Here is a 20142-nt window from a genome sequence, read left to right on the forward strand (position 1 = left end):
TCGTGTTGCCTAGCGAGCAGCTGGTACTGACTGGTGCCTGTTTTATTTGTTGTCAAGTCAAGAGTGACAACTGACAACTAAAGTGCACTGTGAATGACATTAACGTGATGGCTCTTTTCAATTTGTTGTTTGATTGTGTTTAGCTACTGAAGTTATGAAAGAAATTGTAAAACGTGCTTTATTTCTCCTTAACACAAAGATATTAATCTTTGAAAATAACCGGTAATTTTCACCATGGCTGATGACAATTGGAAGGAAAGACTAGGAATTGAAATAAATTATTCTTCTGAAGATGATGAGTAAGTACATTCAAAAACATTTTCACAGTTATTTCAATAAGTAAAAAATGTTTAATTGAGTTATAATAACCAAATGGTTTAAGTTAGTATCTTGGCCTAGTTATAAATTACATCCCATATAACCTGTGGAGGAAAGAATAATTTTATTTGGTTATTCACTGGTTATTAATCTTAAAACCACTTGAATTTGTATTAATCCTAGTAGGTTTTTTAGATGCATAACATTTCATTAATACATTTGTTGTAATAATAGCTTACATCAACAAACAAAAATCATTTAGATCTAGTACAGATATGATGGATAATAGTTAATAGTACCGTACTGTGATTGTACACTAGTTTGTCATAGGCTAGGGTAAATATTTACAGGCTAGGGTAAATATTTACAGGCTAGGGTAAATATTTACACTGATGTGAAACTGGCCATAGATTCCATCCATAAAAAAAACTAGTTCCTAACTGAATCCTAACCTAGTTCATCAACTCAAGCCATACAAAATATATATTTAATTAATAACGTGAAGATAAATACTACAAATAAAGATTTTAAATGAACAAACACTACTTTAATGATAATAATCTCCATTTATAGCGGTTATTTTAAAGACTATACTCAATTAACAAGGCAAATTCTGAGAAACCCTATAAATGGTCCTGTACCTCAAAAACTTACAAGACGATTTTGATAAAACTTTCTATACACATGCACTCATGGTCTACTATACTAAAATATAAGCCTCATTCTTAGGCCACACCTATTTTCGGAGCCACACCAATTTTACAGGCTATGTGCTGACAAAAACCAATCTATGGACGGCCGTACCTCAAAAACGTACAAGCTAATTTTGATAAAACTTTCTATACGCATTCAATACATGGTCTACTATCCTGCAATACAGCCCTCATTCTTAGGCCGCGCCTATTTTCGGAGCCACACCGATTATACAGGCTATGTGCTGACAAAAACCAATCTATGGACGGCCGTACCTCAAAAAAGTACGAGGTAATATTGATAAAACTTTCTATACACATTCACTACATGGTCTACTATACTAAAATATAAGCCTCATTCTTAGGCCGTGCCTATTTTCGGAGCCACACCAATTTTACAGGCTATGTGCTGACAAAAACCAATTATGGATGGCCTTACTTCAAAAACGTACGGCCATTTTTAGCTATGAGGGCTATGAGACTAAGGAAAAGCAAAAATTGAATTTGTAATGCATTTAGATGCTACTGGTACAGTAGTGCGTTATGAGCCCACCAAAGGTGAAATGAAAAGTGTATTGTGTTATGCACTGGTTTTCAGAATTTTATACAATGTTCTCCCTGCTAGTGAATTTATAAGTAGTTCACACACAGTAGCAAGTATTGGTTTTTGGCTACTGCACTACAAACAGTTCCTTATTAACAATAATCAGTGGCCAATATGTAGTAACAGATTTTAGTTGGGCTATAATAAATGCTGTTTTAATACAGTGAAATTGCATGAATATGGTGCCATATTTATTGGTTTGTCATGAGATAGTTAACAGTAAAACTGTTAAAAATATACCAACCGTACCATTGGTGTGGCTCCGAAAATAGGCGCGGCCTAAGAATGAGGCTTATATTTTAGTATAGGCCTAGTAGACCCTTTAATAAATGTGTATAAGTTTTATCAAAATCGGCTCGTACGTTTTTGAGGTACGGCCATCCATAGATTGGTTTTTGTCAGCACATAGCCGTATAATCGGTGTGGCTCTGAAAATAGGAGCGGCCTAAGAATGAGGCTTATATTTTAGTATAGTAGACCATGTAGTGAATGTGTAAAGTAAGTTTTATCAAAATTGGCTAGTACGTTTTTGAGGTACGGCCGTCCATAGATTGGTTTGTGTCAGCACATAGCCTGTATAATCGGTGTGGCTCCGAAAATAGACGCGGCCTAAGAATGAGGGCTGTATTGCAGGATAGTAGACCATGTAATAAATGTGTATAGAAAGTTTTATCAAAATGTACTTAGTTTTATTAATTGAACTGGTTCAGGAACTAGGTTAGTTGTAGTTTTGGAAGTAGGTCAGGAATAGTTCATGAGCCAAGTTAGGGTTCATGTCAGAGGATTAGTTCTTATTATGGATGTAATCTATGGCCAGTTTCACACTGCTAATATTTACTTAGCCACTTCAAACTGTTAGACAAAATTTCAACTTACTTAAGACAAGAAAATAAATAAATGTGTAATAATGTAGTACAGTAGATATAAAAGGGAGGAAAATCTAAATAATAACTCAAATTATCTTGGAAACGCCTCTGGCCATCAATGTGGGCTTCAGTGGCACCTCACCCCCGCACTTCTGGCAAAAAGTGTCCCCTAGATTGATGACTATTTGAGATTATAACTAAAATTTCAAACATATCAGTTACTGTGTAATTATGAATCATGACAGCCTAAAAATTCTTTCTGGGTATGAAAACACACTATTCTAAGAAATTGATAAGTGGTTTGAGATCATTATAGCTGACGAGACTAAAGTAAAATACAACCAAACTTGAGATAGTAGATAAAGTAATACCATTACTACTAGTTTTTACCGTGTTAAAAAGATTTATATATATATATTATTTGGTGAAAGGGCACGATAAGCGGACCCGGTTCATTCGCATCTCAAATCCTAGACTATCAATTGATATAAAAGTATAAAGTCCTAAATAACAATCATATGTTTTAAATTTAAATATAAGTATATAGGAATATAGGAAAACTCATAAATAATAAACGAACCAGAACAAGATCGATCAAACTGGAAAATTCATAAATAATTATGAGCCACAATTCATATGGTTTATGTCATAATTATTGAATTGTTTAAATTATACACACATAATTATATATTATTACGTGTATGTATAATAATAATTATTATTAATATATATACACGTAATCGTATTATTATTATTATATATCAAATTATTTGAAAGTGTTTACACCTGTTGATATGGATTAAGTTAATTGTTCGAAATAATTAATAATTAATAAGTAACGATTGGTTATATCGTTGGTTATGATTAAGTAATATCGTTTGCCAATTTCGATGTAAAAAACCGGGTTCGCTTATTGTACGCTACCCATTATTTGCTTAGTAAGAAGAATAACTTTGAAATCAAGAAGTTCAAAGCTAATATAATGTTGGTCTTGACTAGAACAGTGGTTGCGAAACATCAATTGTGAGTCACGGGTGGCTCACGCTTTTGGGTAGCTCATGGCCATGTTCGGGTTGGCAACACTGCTTGCGTTAGCATTTACCAACTGTAGCCGTTGTGTCTCTAGTACTATGCAGTCAGCTGTTGTCACTCGTGTTGCCAGAGTTAGATAATGCCTGTGCCATGTGTGTTACGCCTTCACATTTAAATTCTTTCCTTGTTTATTCTTACATGGCTATATTCTTAAATAGTACATGGCTATGTCAAGAAAAAAAAAACCGAAAACCATTATTTTCATAAACCTTTTACTTTTTTACACAAATAAGAGATCAATTTGTTTCCTTTGTAATGCGAGTGTCTCAGTTGGAAAGAAAGGAAATGTTTCAAGACCGTTCATAGTGGAATTGAAAAATACTATGCACTGAATTTCAACACTGAGAAAAGAAAAGGTGATGCAGTTGAAATATGAACTGAATGCTGAACAATTAACATTTTTGTTTAACACTGGACAAGAACAAGGCAGCCACCGAGGTGTCATTCTGGGTTTCCAAGGTTATTGCCCAACATATGAAACTGTACGAAGATGGTGACTTGATTAAAACTGCTTGTTTAGAAGCTGCAGATGCGTTATTCCATTATTTCAAATATAAATCTGAGATTATGTCTGCTGTTAAATCTGTTCAACTTTCTGCTGATACAGTGATGTGAAGAATTGAAGCTATTAGCTCTGATGTAATTTCACAGCTTAAAACTGACCTTGATAAATGTAGTTATTTTTCCTTGCAATTTGATGAATCAACTGATATAGTTGATCCAGCTCAGTTAAACATTTTTGTAAGAATGGTATTTGAAGATTTTGAAACTAAAGAAGAGTTGGTAAAGGTTGTACCGCTTACTGTACTGGGCGTACTACTGAAAATGATATATTTTTAACATTTAAAAAGCTTATTGAATCTGAAATATCCCTGTAAAGAAGTTGGTGGGCATAGCTACAGTGGAGTTCCTGTCAGGTTTATTTTCAGAGCACAGAGCCGCTCCACTGTCAGCATACGCGTAGCCTGTTTATTGTCCTCCACGATCAACTTTAGCAACGTCTTTTTTTTACCAAACTGCCACCAGAATCTCCTGATTCATCATGTTAGATCATGGTTAATATATTGAGTCCACATCCTGATTGCCATAATTACCAGAAAAGTTACAAACTGCTGAATGCCTAACTCACAACAAACATCTGTACAAATCTAAAACTTACAAAAGTTCTTATCATTGTTATAAATCATTCCTGCCATACTGACTGAACGACAGTCTAAATAGAAAAAATTACAGTAGCAACTTCAAAAATGCAGTTGAAAAAGTAAAAACGACGTCGTGTTTCTAACTTAAAACTTCACCATGTGCTTTCGTGATAGTTCGTTAGTTGACCATCAGAGTGTAGTAGTAGTTAAACAGCACTACTGTGGATTTGTTGTAGAGGCAAATGTGTATTATCCTACGGCTTCCAGGTATCGTGTAGCGAAGCAGCGGTTTGTACGTGTTAAGATGGCAATTGAACGCACAGTGAGATCACCTGTACTAACACGGACATGGCATTTAAGGAGTTAATGGCAGGCAGGGCATTTAGCCAAAGAGGCGCTCCTCTGTCAGCATATGTATAGTGTTTCTTGTCCACCATGGTGAACTTCAGCAATATCTTTTTTTTTTTTTACCAAACTGCCGCACAGAATCTCCTGTCCTGTCTTCTGTCGACTGCAATATCATGTTATGCTAAGCATTTGTGTGTAATAGGCCAATCAAAAGTTATATGTTTTGCTAATTAATTATTTAAATTTGTTTTGATTTGTGTTGTGTTTGTAAATTTTAAACCACTCTGGGCAGATAATCCTCACTTTTTAATAAATATTGACACCAGAAGATAAGTCATGAATGTTGAGATTAGCTCCAGTTCACCTTCCTCTTAGAAGCAGCGTCTGAAATCTGGTGCTGTTTCAGACTGAACAAAAGTCAACAACGAAGAAGCTCAAAACAAACTCTTTTCATTTAATGTGGACTTGATGAGACAATGAGAATACTTCTTTATCTTGATTACAGTATATTTTTATATTCTATAATCTAGGTGTTTCTGGAGTCGAAACGATGTAAAGAATTTGTTTTGAGCTCCTTCATCACCGACTTGTTGGATCTGTTCAGACGAACATAACTCCAGATTTTAGGTGCTGTTCTAAGAGAAAGGTGAACTGGAGCTAACCTCAACATTCACATTGTGTCAACCATTCCTACCATGGCTACATTATGTCTCGAAGATAACTTGTTAGAAAAAGAAACTATTAGCATTTATGACTACAATTTGAACTTGTTTGATTAAGGTATGTGTTAATATTAATTAAAACATTGAATTATTATAATAAGCATCAGTTTAGTTCTATTATTTTATATAATATCAAAATTTGTATTTACAGTAAATTAACCAAACATTTTTCTCATATTTCCTTAATAGTAAAAATAGAATAAAAAGCTTCAAGAACATTTGTTAGATTAAGTACTTAAAGTTTGTTATTGACAGTGGAAGGTTTGAAAGGATAACAGGATTTCGGACATTTGCCATCGTTATAGGTTATATAAGGTATAACACAACCTTCAAACAAAATAACCTTCAAACAAAGAATAACACAACCTTTGTGTTCGGGACTTGCATCCTTTGCAGTTACGTCTGGGCTGGACTCCAAGAAGCTTTTGGGTATGTTTGAACCCTTTTCTTTCCCTTCTTTACTTCTTTCTGTTCATTATTTTTGTATGTATTAATACCTCCCCCACCTGACGAAGAGGATAGATTCCAATTCTCGAAAAGTTGTGTTTACCTTTTATAACCTGTAACGATGGCAAATGTTCGAAATCCTGTTATCCTTTCAAGTACTTAAAATTTGGTATTAATTTAATTTTGCCTCTTTCTAAATAGGGTGAGGATCAACGAATAATTTTCAACTACTAATCACCATGGAATAAAAAAACACAAAAATCAAAATAGAATGGTGTCTACAAAAAATGTGTTTTATATTGTTCTTAGACAACAGACAACTTTATTAACCGTTTAACAAATAGCATACATGTAATAGGTTTAGTCAGTAGAGGCTAAAAGAACAATCATGGCTAAAACTAGAAACCAAAGGCTATGTAAAAACCATGCAGGATTAATAAATACTAGAAGTAAGCACTCCATGCATTAGAAGTAAGGGTTAAAGTCACTCTGAGATAAGGCAAGAAACTCACTTTGATTGTAGAATGGGTTTGCCAAAAAGAAAGCAGTCAGTTTGTTTTTAAATGTTGTTGTCTTCAAGGTCCGAGCTGAGCCTGGAAGTTTATTAAAAAATACAACACCTTGGTGATGCAGATTAGATTTAGATTTAGTGAGCCTTTTGTATGGAATATCAATAAGACTTATTCCTAGTGTCATATCTATAGACATCACTTCTTAATATTAAGCTCTAATAATTTTCCTTAATAATCATAATAACATTAAAAATATATAAATTAACCACAGTCATATTCTGGGTTTTAAACAATGGTCCACAGTTAGTACTTGAGTTAACTTTACATATAATTCTAAGAGTTTTTTTTGAAGTATTAAAACACTATTTACACCAGAACTGCCTCCCCATAGACTGAGCCCATACTGGATTAGGCTTTGAAAAAATGCAAAATATGCTGTCTTAACATATTCAATGGGGATGCAGTCCCTTAGTTTTCTCAAGAGATATATTACTCTAAATAACTTACTACTTAAAATATGTACATGATCATGCCAAACTAACTCACTATCTTAGGTTATGCCTAGTAAGTTAACACTATCTTTAAAAATATTTACATTACTCAAGCTAAATATCATTTTCTGTGTTTTATTAATGTTAAGCATAAAAAGGTTGGCTCTGAACCAACTTGAGACAGAGTCAAGTGAGTCCTGCATCGATACGACTAAGTCATGTATATCAGCATTAACATCAATCAGACTGGTGTCATCAACGTAACAAATTACATCAGAGTCGATGTTGCAAGATAAGTCGTTTACCATAACAAGAAAGAGTAATGGCCCAAGAACGGATCCCTATGGGACTCCGTGCACAACAGCACCTACCTGAGATCTATGACCATTTACTGTGACAATCTGCTCTCGGCCTCCCAAATAAGACCTGAACAATTCCAAATTATTGTGATTTATACCGTAATGCCTTAATTTTTCAGGCAATATAATATGTGATACACAATCAAAGGTCTTACTTAGGTCGCAGAGTGTTACCCCCGTATTTAGCCTATGCTCAAAACCATCTAGTACGCCACCAGCCAAGTGAGAGACTGCACTCACAGTGGAAAGGTCTTTCCTAAAGCCATACTGGGCATCCAAGATCAAACCACTATCCTCGAGAAACCTTTGGAGTTGAAACTTAATAAGAGATTCAAAAACCTTCCCAAAAATGGGAATATTAGAAACAGGCCTGTAGCTCTCCGGAAGTGACCTATCTCCTATCTTAAAAATTTGAGTGACCCGAGCAACCTTTAACTTACTGGGAAAAACACCTTCATTTAAACATGCATTGAAGCAGGCTATCAAAGGCAGCAAGATATACCCAACCACTGATTTTATAAGGCTGTTTGATAAAGAATAAATGTCCTTACTTTTACTGTCCTTCATCCGCCCAACCGTGTGCAGAATCTGGTCCACCATTATAGATGTCCACTTCATGTCTTCCACTGGAGCATTAGCTCTTCTGGCTATGTCTATCGGATTGAAGGGAGCAACCTGAACATTCTTGAGGGCCTCTTCCGCAACACCGAGGAAATATTCGTTAAATTTACCCGGTGTAACCGAAACTGTCGTTATATTTGTACCCAACTTTTCCTGTCTAATTACCTTCCAGGCAGCAGAGCACTTGTTCACAGCACCCTCAATATAAGCAGCATTTGTCTTCAGTTTAGCTTTCTTATTTCATACTGATACGTTTTTCTAGCAGCACTATAGACTTGCTTAGCCTCTAAGCTTCCTTTTGACTTAGCAAAGTCCCGGTAAGACATTAGTCTCTCCCGCATTACTTTGAGTTCAGGGGTGAACCATTTAGGTCTAGTAGGCCTATTGTTCCGAGCCCTAAGAATCACTTTCGGAAAACAAAAATGAAATCCATTTATAAAAAGTTGAAAGAAGTCATCAAACCTTGTTTCAGCGTCTTTGACAGAGTTTACCACAAACTCCCAGTTAATCGTTTGGAGATGGTTAATAAATTTGCATAATTTATCAGGTGTGATGGGTCTACCAACACTAACAGTTTGATTATTCTTGTTGCAAGGTATGTTAGGATCTGTTGTCCAAACATTGGTACAAACTGAGTCATGGTCACTCAAACCGTAGTCAATTACTTTCGAGTCAATCAATTCAGTCGCGCGGTCGGTTATTATACTATCTAAACACGAGAGTCCTCTTGTAGGATTTTAGTTCATAAAATACATATTTAATGCTTTAAAATGATTTCCAGCCTGACTGTATTAGTATCACGCTTGGCGATATTTACATTAAAGTCTCCACCTATAAGAAAGTTGCATTTATGTTTTTCCAAAGGTTATACAACGTTAAACACACACTAGACTTTAGATCAGCATGGGAGAAGTCATGTTAACCCCACAGTGGACAACAACCTGGACCAATGGACCTATGTGTACCATTTTCAATTTCAATATTGAAGTAGTAGAGGTGGATTTTCACACCAAATTTCAACTCTTTAAGTTATTTGAAATATATGAATTTGTTTTAAGAGCACTAACGTAGATTTTACATCAATAAATTTATTGTAACATTTCCTTGTAAAGGAAACAGGATTTTTCCGGACATTTGCCATCGTTCAGTGAAACAAAAAATCAGTAACACAACTGGTACAATGGCAAATGTCTGGAAAAATCCTGTTTCCTTCACAATCCTTTCATCGTCAAAAATAACCTTCAAACAAAGAATTTCCTTGTACATCTTCTGTACACAAATAGACACAAACTGGGTTCACTTCCATTTCCAAAACTATGCATTATCCAGTGACTAATATCTACTGATTTTCTGGTGGCAGAAAGTATTCCTTCTGTTTCAATGGCATAATCCTATGTGTATGTAAATACTTGTATGATTATATTAAAACTTAATTTAAAATGATGTATTGACTTTTCACCTATTCCTTAAACAAAATTGCTGGTTTGAGTGACTCAAAGTTTTTACATAGTAAGCCCCATCTTGTGACTCATGAAATAAAAAAAATATTAAGAAATAAATCAAAAGCTGCTTACAAAATTTTGAATTTTGTTCTATACAAGATAGTTAATTAGTGGGTAGTTGAAACTCTCTTTCTTTATGTTTTATAAAAAATGTAAAATAATTCTGTAAAATTCTAATGTAAAATAGTTTTGTTAAAAATAAAACTTCTCTCTCTAAGGCATTACAATATCCTTAGCATTGAGGAAACCTCACCCTCTCAACGTTATCCTCCAGACAGTAAAGAAGACTATTGTCCAAGTTATTTCATGTATAAAATTGATATTTGCAATGTATGCTTTCTGGATATATACGGGTTGCTCAGTCATGATGACATCAGTTTTGCCATGTTCAATTCAGGTTCTACTGGACAGCTTTAAATCAGCCAGAAATGAATTTGAATTAAAATGTTACTTTACATGTAGTACAAAATTTGTCATTAGAGATTAAAATTCCTGGAATGTATTGAATAATTAAAATTTAGTTGTTAGAACCTAGAATTTGAAACTTAAACACTTTCTCAATCTTCCCCATTTTTTAAGTTTGTGGTGAAAGAGGACTTAATTTGAATGTACACAAAGAGAAACACAATAAGAATGCAATAAAGTTAAGTATGAAAACATGGTCTCACTGTAGTGAGAATTCAACATACTTCCATTATAAAATTACTGGAATGCCAATGAACCATCTGAAGTTTGCATGTTAAATGTAGTCACCTAAGTAATTGACTTGACAAGCGTCTGTGCTTACTTTCAAAGTAGTATTTTAGGCTCATTGTTAAACATATTATATATATATATATATATATATATATATATATATATATATATATATATATAAACAACATCATGAAGACATAGAATAAAAGATTGTTGTGTGTTGAGTATGAAATTGCACATTGTCCAATATTATGTTAATACTTATCATACCATTGTTTTTAGCTAAGAGGTTAGCAACTGAGCTTATCACTCTGCAGTCATATGCTCAAAATCCAATTCGGACATATAATTTCCACATCTTATTAATAAGTTATTTAGCATTATTGTGATGAACATAGCCAATTTTTAAGATTAAAAGGACAGTTGAAACAATCAATATTATTCTGTTAAAGATAATTTTAAATTGATTCCAATTTACATTGTAACTGTTGGACTTATCTAATATCAAGTACCTGTCTCTCATGTTGCTAAGTATCACAGTGAAGGTGTTAACGTGCCAAACATATCATAGTTGAGAGGTATAAGTTGTTTGTTGCTCCTGGCTTGTGCAAGCGTATCTTTAGTAAAGTGGTTATGCTCACTTTTGCATTGACAGAGTTCGTTGGAAAAAGTATTGTTGAAATTGATGTAAAATTACAAAATAATTAGTATTTTGTAAAATTGTTATAACGTATGTAAAACAGCTGTTGCATATCAAAAGATAAAATGTTTTTTGTTCATTATTTTACTTTACAAATCTGCAACGGTTGCCATTTTGTATGAAAATTTTTCTGTTAATATACAATTAATTTGTTAAATAGGTAATAAAAACATACATACATTTTTACAAACTTCTAGAAAATTTAATAATGATAATTTCCGGACCTATGTTAATATGCACTTTTTTCGTTATTTTTTCTAGTACAATAAGCTTAGAAAGTGCTAGTAACACTACCCGAATCACCCTGTATATTGTTTTACATTTCCAGCTATCTAAAAAGAAACTTGAGTAAAGGATAAATATGTGATAGAAAAGAAATTATGGAAAGAGAGTCTGTATCCCTATGTCAACTATTTGATGCCATTCTGTGCTTGGAGCTTATGAATAAAGTGTATCCACAATGATGACCCCTTTTAGTTTTATTATCTCCCACATATAAGACGTATGAATGTACTATTGCACAGTTCTCGCAGGAGTGTATTTAATCTTGTTCCATCTTGTGAATAAACTCTATGCAGCTGCCTGAGAAACCATAGAGATAATTTGTCCAAGCACCCAGGGTATAAGGCGTACACTTATGTGACATAATTCCCCAAAAGTGATCATGGACAATGATACATGTTTCATTTGCTCCAACACTGCTTTTGAAATGGAAACCACCTATGTAGTGGTCAAACCACTGAATGCAGGAGAGGCAGCTAGGATCAGTGGCTGAATATCCTGGTACCTGGCTAGCTACAAGGAAGTCAAACCACTGAATACAGGAGAGACAGCTAGGATCAGTGGCTGAATATCCTGATACAGTACGCGCGCTGAAGGTTCGGCCCTGTCGTTGCCTATTTTCCTACTTCGCAGATCTATTTTCCTGTTTATGCCAATGCTAATGGATGTATTAAGTTTCAATGTCTCATTGCTTTTCTTCAATAAAATATATTTTAAAATTAACTGTGCCAAAATTGTGATACAAAAAAGTTTGTATGTGAGGATTTTTTTTTATTATTTGGTCAGGAAACTTTCACCAGCGGGAAAGTTTTTCTGAATGAACTGAAGTTAATTTTAGATTTAACTTTTTTCAGATACATAGTTTAGGTTAGCCGTAACTTAGTCTGAAGTGGAATGTATCACCGACACCGCTGCCCTACAGTTTATGGCCCATTCACGTAAATGCAACACGGCAATACCATTTGAAAGTTTCACTTTGCAATAGTTTATTTCTGAAAAAAAAAAAAACACTAGGCCATAGTGGTGACCTGTGATAAACTAAAAGTTTTAAACTTTAATGAAATTATGTTGAACTTCATTGTATTATATTCGAATAGAAAGCGTTTTGGGGTGTATTGTTTATAAACTAATTTTATGACAAATGAATGAATACGAAACACTGTTGTATAAAGAATCCTGTTTATGAAAAACTTAATTATTAATTATGTGGCATGACAATAAATAATGGTTTTTTTTAGCATTTCTACGAATACACTATACATAGAGGCATTGGTTATATATGGATTAAACCGTATTACATTGTAGCATTCAATTCAAAATTCGAATACTACCTTAGCAATACATTGTATATTAATTTGACTTTCTGACAGATAAGAAATAAAATGTCATAAATCTATTAGTGATTAAAAATCGTAAAATTACTAAACGTCAACAATACAAATTAACAATTTAAATTCTCAACGCATAAATGTAGAATCCGTTATTTTAAAATCGGCGTGGTGAACAGTATTTTCCCTAGATTTTACTTTGTTTACAAAGATTTTCTTACCTATAATAGAGTTGCCAATTGCGAGTTGAGTTAGATGAGTCATTCAAACTAATAATAAATCTCTCTGTTGTGTCATCAATTAAATGTTCCTTTTCATAATATTCATCTTCAAATTTTACAACTTTCTTACACACCTTTCCCCAGTCATCTTTTGTTATTGAGTCTATCTTCTCTTTGCATAACGCTATGGTATTTTTAATGTTATTTACAAAATTTTATTGGCCTACATAATTTTTTATTATTCCCCAAATATTCTCAATCGGATTTAGATCTGGATGGTACGGAGGAAGGTGAAGAACGCTGTGTCCATGATTTTCTAACAAATCGTCAAATGCAAATCTTTTAAATACATCCTTATGTTGTTTTACTAAACTATACAATTCGGGCTTAAGTGACATTGTATCAAACTGCAGTCCATGATCTTGTAGCCACTTGATCATTTCTGCTTTTTTGGAACCTGAATTAGGTGCTTTATTAACTTGGACGTTATGATAGGTGGCATTATCAATAATTATTAGAGAGTTAACTGGTAAGTTTGGAATGAGCTCAGTTCTTGTCCATGTCATGAAGTTCGCATGGTTCATCTGATCATGATAATCACCTTCGCTCGTTCCCGCTTTCCAGATTAAGCAAGCTCCAGGAATAAACCCCATTTCACCCTCTGCGTGCAGTATTATGGCCCTCTCGCCTTTACTTATTTTCTTTTTAAAACCTTGAAGACTGGCGTCACTCCATCCCTTTTCAGTCACATGAGATAATATGATGAGATGATAATATATACGATTCATCAATGTAAACAACAGAGTTCTCTGCTCGCGCTTGTTTTATACTTCGTAAATAGTTTATACGTTTCGTTTCGTTCTTATGTCACTAGCTTCAATCAAAATTTGCCTATTATTTTCAATTTTTTTTTTCCACCGAAATCCTAATGATGCTAATATTTTTCTGAGGCTAGTTAAACCCCCTTCATAGTTAATTTTTTCATTCAGCTTGTTTTTTAACAATTGAAGAGTTGACAGGCAACTATCAGTTTTATAACATTCATGGACGGTTCTTCGAACAACACATTATCAAAGTCGTCTAGTTCTACTATTTTCTTTTTTCTTTTGTATTTTTTAGGGGTAGTGAACGAACACTCCCCTTTAGTGGAAGAATCCATAATTTTTTTCATGGCGAATCTCCTTAATCAGTGTCTTTGAAACACCACAAGCCGCGCAGTTCTTTCTAAACATTTATTTATAGGGATTCGTTCATCATTAGATAGTTTCGACTCATTTGCCATGAACTCACTAACCCTCCATATAATTTCTCGAGCCTGGCTTCTCGTAGTTTTTCCTCGAGCCACTTTGGAAATGTATCGGGCCATTATACCGACTGAGATGATGAATCAAAACAAAACTAATAAAACTTGTAATATAACCTTAATAGCAAGGATAATATTAAATAATTTGTAACGCCCTACAACTACCAAAATTCACTAACCTCACTACTAACTAAACTAATGAATTGTGTATAACGCACTTAAACCACTTGTCCACTTCTAACAACAGTGAATACTCGACTGTGAGGGAGAACAGGGACAATAAATATTCAGACTGCAGCGGGCCAAACACTGGCGGATGTCTGCAGAACAGTTGTTATATCGGGCAATCCACCCGTCCCCCGCCATAGTCCGCTCGGTTGACTCGGAGCCAAACCTTCAGCGCGCGTACTGTACCTGGCTAGCTACAAAGAAGTAAAACCACTGAATGTAGGAGAGTCAGCCAGCCTCAGTGACTAAATATCCTGGTAACTAGTGTAATGTTTAAGATATGCATTTAATTATGAAATACATCAAATGTATAAATCATATAAGGAAACCTGAAGGACACACCAAGACTTGGTCTACATGATGATGATGAAAACACACCCACTTATTGTCTATCTAAAACATATGTGGTTTTACGTCGAGTAAGATGTTTTATATGAAATATAACTATCATATGTAACATCTCCCTTTTTATAGAAATAATCTAAATTTTGCTTTAAAGATTAAGATTCAAAATTAATAAACAAAAAACGTTTCTTTCATAACTGTGGCATTTCAAATTTTAAAATGAAATTAAAATTACAAAAGATAAAATTCTACTTAAACTAAAGTTACATAATTTAGGCTTTTCTAAATTTATATGCATATAATAAACAAAAATTAAAAACACTTTAGTTAAACTTTAAGATATCATCATTAGGATAAAAAGTAAACCTTTCAGGGTTTATTATTATTGTGCCATGCTTGGTTACATATTAATTCATTCTGTTAACAACTTATTTCTTATCAGGTTCATTTACAGTTGTATTAGGACTTACATATGTACTAACATGACTACTTACAGGACTCACAGGTTCTGATCTAACAGTTGAATCATCACTCTTGAAAAATATTATGAAATGTGAACTCGGTTTCTACGGTGACAATTACCACTTTGATCTTCTACAATATAAGATCGGTGACCATTGACTTTAGATTTTAGAGTACCAGGAGACCAAAGTCTATGATTAGGATGTTTTTTTTTTTAAAGAACACTGCTTGACCTTAGTTGAGAATTGGTAAAGACTTACTGTGCATGTCATAGCACAGTTTACTCCTAGCTTTGTGTCATATTTAACACCTGGCCACTTACAAAGAGGCTAAATCATCGAATGCAGGGAGCCAGCCAGCCTCAGAGATCACTCACTGATCTTAACGAAAAGGCTGTGAAGCGAAGTCACCAATTTCCAATACACTGAATAGATACAATCTCTTTGAATTGAATTTAGGAGCAAACAGCACTGTACCACACATCTTAAAGTTGCCTTTCTCCATTCTAATTAGGTAGCAATTGATTTGATAGTAGACCAGCTGTATACAATTATAACATAAAAATTTTTCGTTTCACACTGTTTAGAAACATTGTTTACACAATTATTTTTTGGAAATATTTTGGCCTCACTATGTAGATCCATCTTCAATCAACAGATGTTATGCCAAAATTGCCAATAATTAGCAGTCATCTATATAAGTGAGAAGGCTCTGTCCTTCAACTTGTATACTCGTCTATACAAGCTGTGTGAACCAGGAAACTTTGGTGTTGGTTATGACATCGGCTGTGTAAGCCTAATAAGATGAATATCCTTAGAGCTTTTTTGATGTTACAGTGTACAGCAATGAGCTTGATTAACCTATCTTTATTTGATGCTTTTCAGATTGAAATAATGAAATGATAAGCTTCTGAGCTTCTGTTGTTATAAAATAGGTTCCCAATGAGAGTGGTTTGAAAAATGAATTGCTTGAGTTAGGAGTGCTTTTACTTGTTATGATAAGAGAAACAACAACTATTACCAGTTAAGAATAAAATATAATAAAATACACCAAACAAACAAAATTTATGTAGTAATAATTCATTGTTAAACATACAGACAGAGCATATGGCCTGGATACACATAATATTTTCATAAATCAATTCATGAACTGTATTCAAGAATTCTTTAATTTTACTCATCAATACCTTTTATACTTTTACAGAATTAGGTAAATAAGATTTCACTCTTTAATCAGTCTGGAAGAATAAAAAAATGTATTCAGGTATGTGTGATTTTTCTGGAAGAAAGCTCTGCGTTTTGAATAAGGAATTATTTGCAGACGTGTGTTTTAAGGTATGCAATGTTTTTATTGAAATATGTTTATAGGACTGTGTTATTTAGGCTTGGTATAAAACACTCAATCACCAACAGCACTAAGAATTTAAAAAATGTAAAACATGTTTAAGTTTAGTACTTTGTTTAAAATTGTTAAATCCCTGAATAGAAACAGCAAATATATGATAGGTTAAAATTAAACAAATGTATAGTACAATGTAATGAGAATGGAAACGTTTATAACAGGCAATATTTGAAAAACAAAGACACAAACCAAGTTTAGTGGTTATTTTCTCAATGTTATATAGTTGTTAAAAACGTTTGCTCGTATTAATATTTACAATTTTATAATGACAGTACTCTTGTATAACAGATTCATACATAGAAATGCATTTATGCAATTCCTGACCTGGTAAAATCCATGATTTCAGATGTATATAGCTATTGTGTTTTGCATTGTGTCATCCTGGTCTCAAATTAGAATCCTTAAAGTTCTTCAATTGATGGGACATGACATGGTGCCATGTGGCATGGAATTAGGGAGCCTGACATTAAGAAGATGCCATGTTTTGCATCCCCCAAATGTAAATAAGATTATGTGGTCCACAAGTCTTGTCATGTACACTATACTGTATCACGTATGCAATGAACTTCCATGTAGCACTGGCGTAACTCATACTAGGCTTTGGGGAGGGGACAAACCTGATTGAAGTAAAGTAAAATGTTTAACTGCTGTACTTCAAACAAATTAAATTGCTGTTACACATATTTTTGAAAATTTTTCTTAGGACTATTCAGAGGAGTTTTATCCCCCTCATCTCCCCTTTTAGTTATAATAACATTGTTAAGTATTAAGTACACTTTAATGATAGTTTGACATTTAGGTACGCATAATAAACTATTTCATTTAAAAACAGTCAGCATGCCCTTGATTTTGCTTCGCACTTGACATGCTTGTTCTGGAGGTAATGTTTCATGCTTCCATTGAGAAAACTGCACTTTGGTTACCTGGTCATACCCATACAATCACAATTCATTGGCTGTTATGATTTTTTTGAGAAAATTGGGATCATTATAATGACAGTACTCTTGTATAACAGATTCATACATAGAAATGCATTTATGCAATTCCTGACCTGGTATAAAATCCATGATTTCAGATGTATTCTCAATGGAAGCATGAAACATTACCTCCAGAACAAGCATGTCAAGTGCGAAGCAAAATCAAGGGCATGCTGACTGTTTTTTAAATGAAATAGTTTATTATGCGTACCTAAATGTCAAACTATCATTAAAGTGTACTTAATACTTAACAATGTTATTATAACTAAAAGGGGAGATGAGGGGGATAAAACTCCTCTGAATAGTCCTAAGAAAAATTTTCAAAAATATGTGTAACAGCAATTTAATTTGTTTGAAGTACAGCAGTTAAACATTTTACTTTACTTCAATCAGGTTTGTCCCCTCCCCAAAGCCTAGTATGAGTTACGCCAGTGCTACATGGAAGTTCATTGCATACGTGATACAGTATAGTGTACATGACAAGACTTGTGGACCACATAATCTTATTTACATTTGGGGGATGCAAAACATGGCATCTTCTTAATGTCAGGCTCCCTAATTCCATGCCACATGGCACCATGTCATGTCCCATCAATTGAAGAACTTTAAGGATTCTAATTTGAGACCAGGATGACACAATGCAAAACACAATAGCTATATACATCTGAAATCATGGATTTTACCAGGTCAGGAATTGCATAAATGCATTTCTATGTATGAATCTGTTATACAAGAGTACTGTCATTATAAAATTGTAAATATTAATACGAGCAAACGTTTTTAACAACTATATAACATTGAGAAAATAACCACTAAACTTGGTTTGTGTCTTTGTTTTTCAAATATTGCCTGTTATAAACGTTTCCATTCTCATTACATTGTACTATACATTTGTTTAATTTTAACCTATCATATATTTGCTGTTTCTATTCAGGGATTTAACAATTTTAAACAAAGTACTAAACTTAAACATGTTTTACATTTTTTAAATTCTTAGTGCTGTTGGTGATTGAGTGTTTTATACCAAGCCTAAATAACACAGTCCTATAAACATATTTCAATAAAAACATTGCATACCTTAAAACACACGTCTGCAAATAATTCCTTATTCAAAACGCAGAGCTTTCTTCCAGAAAAATCACACATACCTGAATACATTTTTTTATTCTTCCAGACTGATTAAAGAGTGAAATCTTATTTACCTAATTCTGTAAAAGTATAAAAGGTATTGATGAGTAAAATTAAAGAATTCTTGAATACAGTTCATGAATTGATTTATGAAAATATTATGTGTATCCAGGCCATATGCTCTGTCTGTATGTTTAACAATGAATTATTACTACATAAATTTTGTTTGTTTGGTGTATTTTATTATATTTTATTCTTAACTGGTAATAGTTGTTGTTTCTCTTATCATAACAAGTAAAAGCACTCCTAACTCAAGCAATTCATTTTTCAAACCACTCTCATTGGGAACCTATTTTATAACAACAGAAGCTCAGAAGCTTATCATTTCATTATTTCAATCTGAAAAGCATCAAATAAAGATAGGTTAATCAAGCTCATTGCTGTACACTGTAACATCAAAAAAGCTCTAAGGATATTCATCTTATTAGGCTTACACAGCCGATGTCATAACCAACACCAAAGTTTCCTGGTTCACACAGCTTGTATAGACGAGTATACAAGTTGAAGGACAGAGCCTTCTCACTTATATAGATGACTGCTAATTATTGGCAATTTTGGCATAACATCTGTTGATTGAAGATGGATCTACATAGTGAGGCCAAAATATTTCCAAAAAATAATTGTGTAAACAATGTTTCTAAACAGTGTGAAACGAAAAATTTTTATGTTATAATTGTATACAGCTGGTCTACTATCAAATCAATTGCTACCTAATTAGAATGGAGAAAGGCAACTTTAAGATGTGTGGTACAGTGCTGTTTGCTCCTAAATTCAATTCAAAGAGATTGTATCTATTCAGTGTATTGGAAATTGGTGACTTCGCTTCACAGCCTTTTCGTTAAGATCAGTGAGTGATCTCTGAGGCTGGCTGGCTCCCTGCATTCGATGATTTAGCCTCTTTGTAAGTGGCCAGGTGTTAAATATGACACAAAGCTAGGAGTAAACTGTGCTATGACATGCACAGTAAGTCTTTACCAATTCTCAACTAAGGTCAAGCAGTGTTCTTTAAAAAAAAAACATCCTAATCATAGACTTTGGTCTCCTGGTACTCTAAAATCTAAAGTCAATGGTCACCGATCTTATATTGTAGAAGATCAAAGTGGTAATTGTCACCGTAGAAACCGAGTTCACATTTCATAATATTTTTCAAGAGTGATGATTCAACTGTTAGATCAGAACCTGTGAGTCCTGTAAGTAGTCATGTTAGTACATATGTAAGTCCTAATACAACTGTAAATGAACCTGATAAGAAATAAGTTGTTAACAGAATGAATTAATATGTAACCAAGCATGGC

At 33.5% G+C, this 20142-nt stretch overlaps 1 protein-coding gene across 4 annotated transcripts in view; it reads left to right on the top strand.

The window, feature by feature from the left end:
• Positions 1–20142, top strand: part of LOC124359450 (mitogen-activated protein kinase kinase kinase 4) — a 146768-nt gene continuing 126626 nt past the window's right edge. For 2 of the 4 annotated variants that reach the window (XR_006922151.1, XM_046812192.1), the window contains exon 1: positions 1–299. Coding sequence is in view for 3 of the 4 variants with exons in the window: in XM_046812192.1 (XP_046668148.1) it covers positions 235–299 (65 nt within the window). In the remaining variant the exon portion in view is untranslated. The remainder of the gene's footprint in view (positions 300–20142) is intronic. The other 2 variants (XM_046812194.1, XM_046812193.1) reach the window with 1 other exon arrangement.

Source organism: Homalodisca vitripennis, chromosome 4 (genome assembly GCF_021130785.1).
Source record: "Homalodisca vitripennis isolate AUS2020 chromosome 4, UT_GWSS_2.1, whole genome shotgun sequence".
Taxonomy (NCBI): domain Eukaryota; kingdom Metazoa; phylum Arthropoda; class Insecta; order Hemiptera; family Cicadellidae; genus Homalodisca; species Homalodisca vitripennis.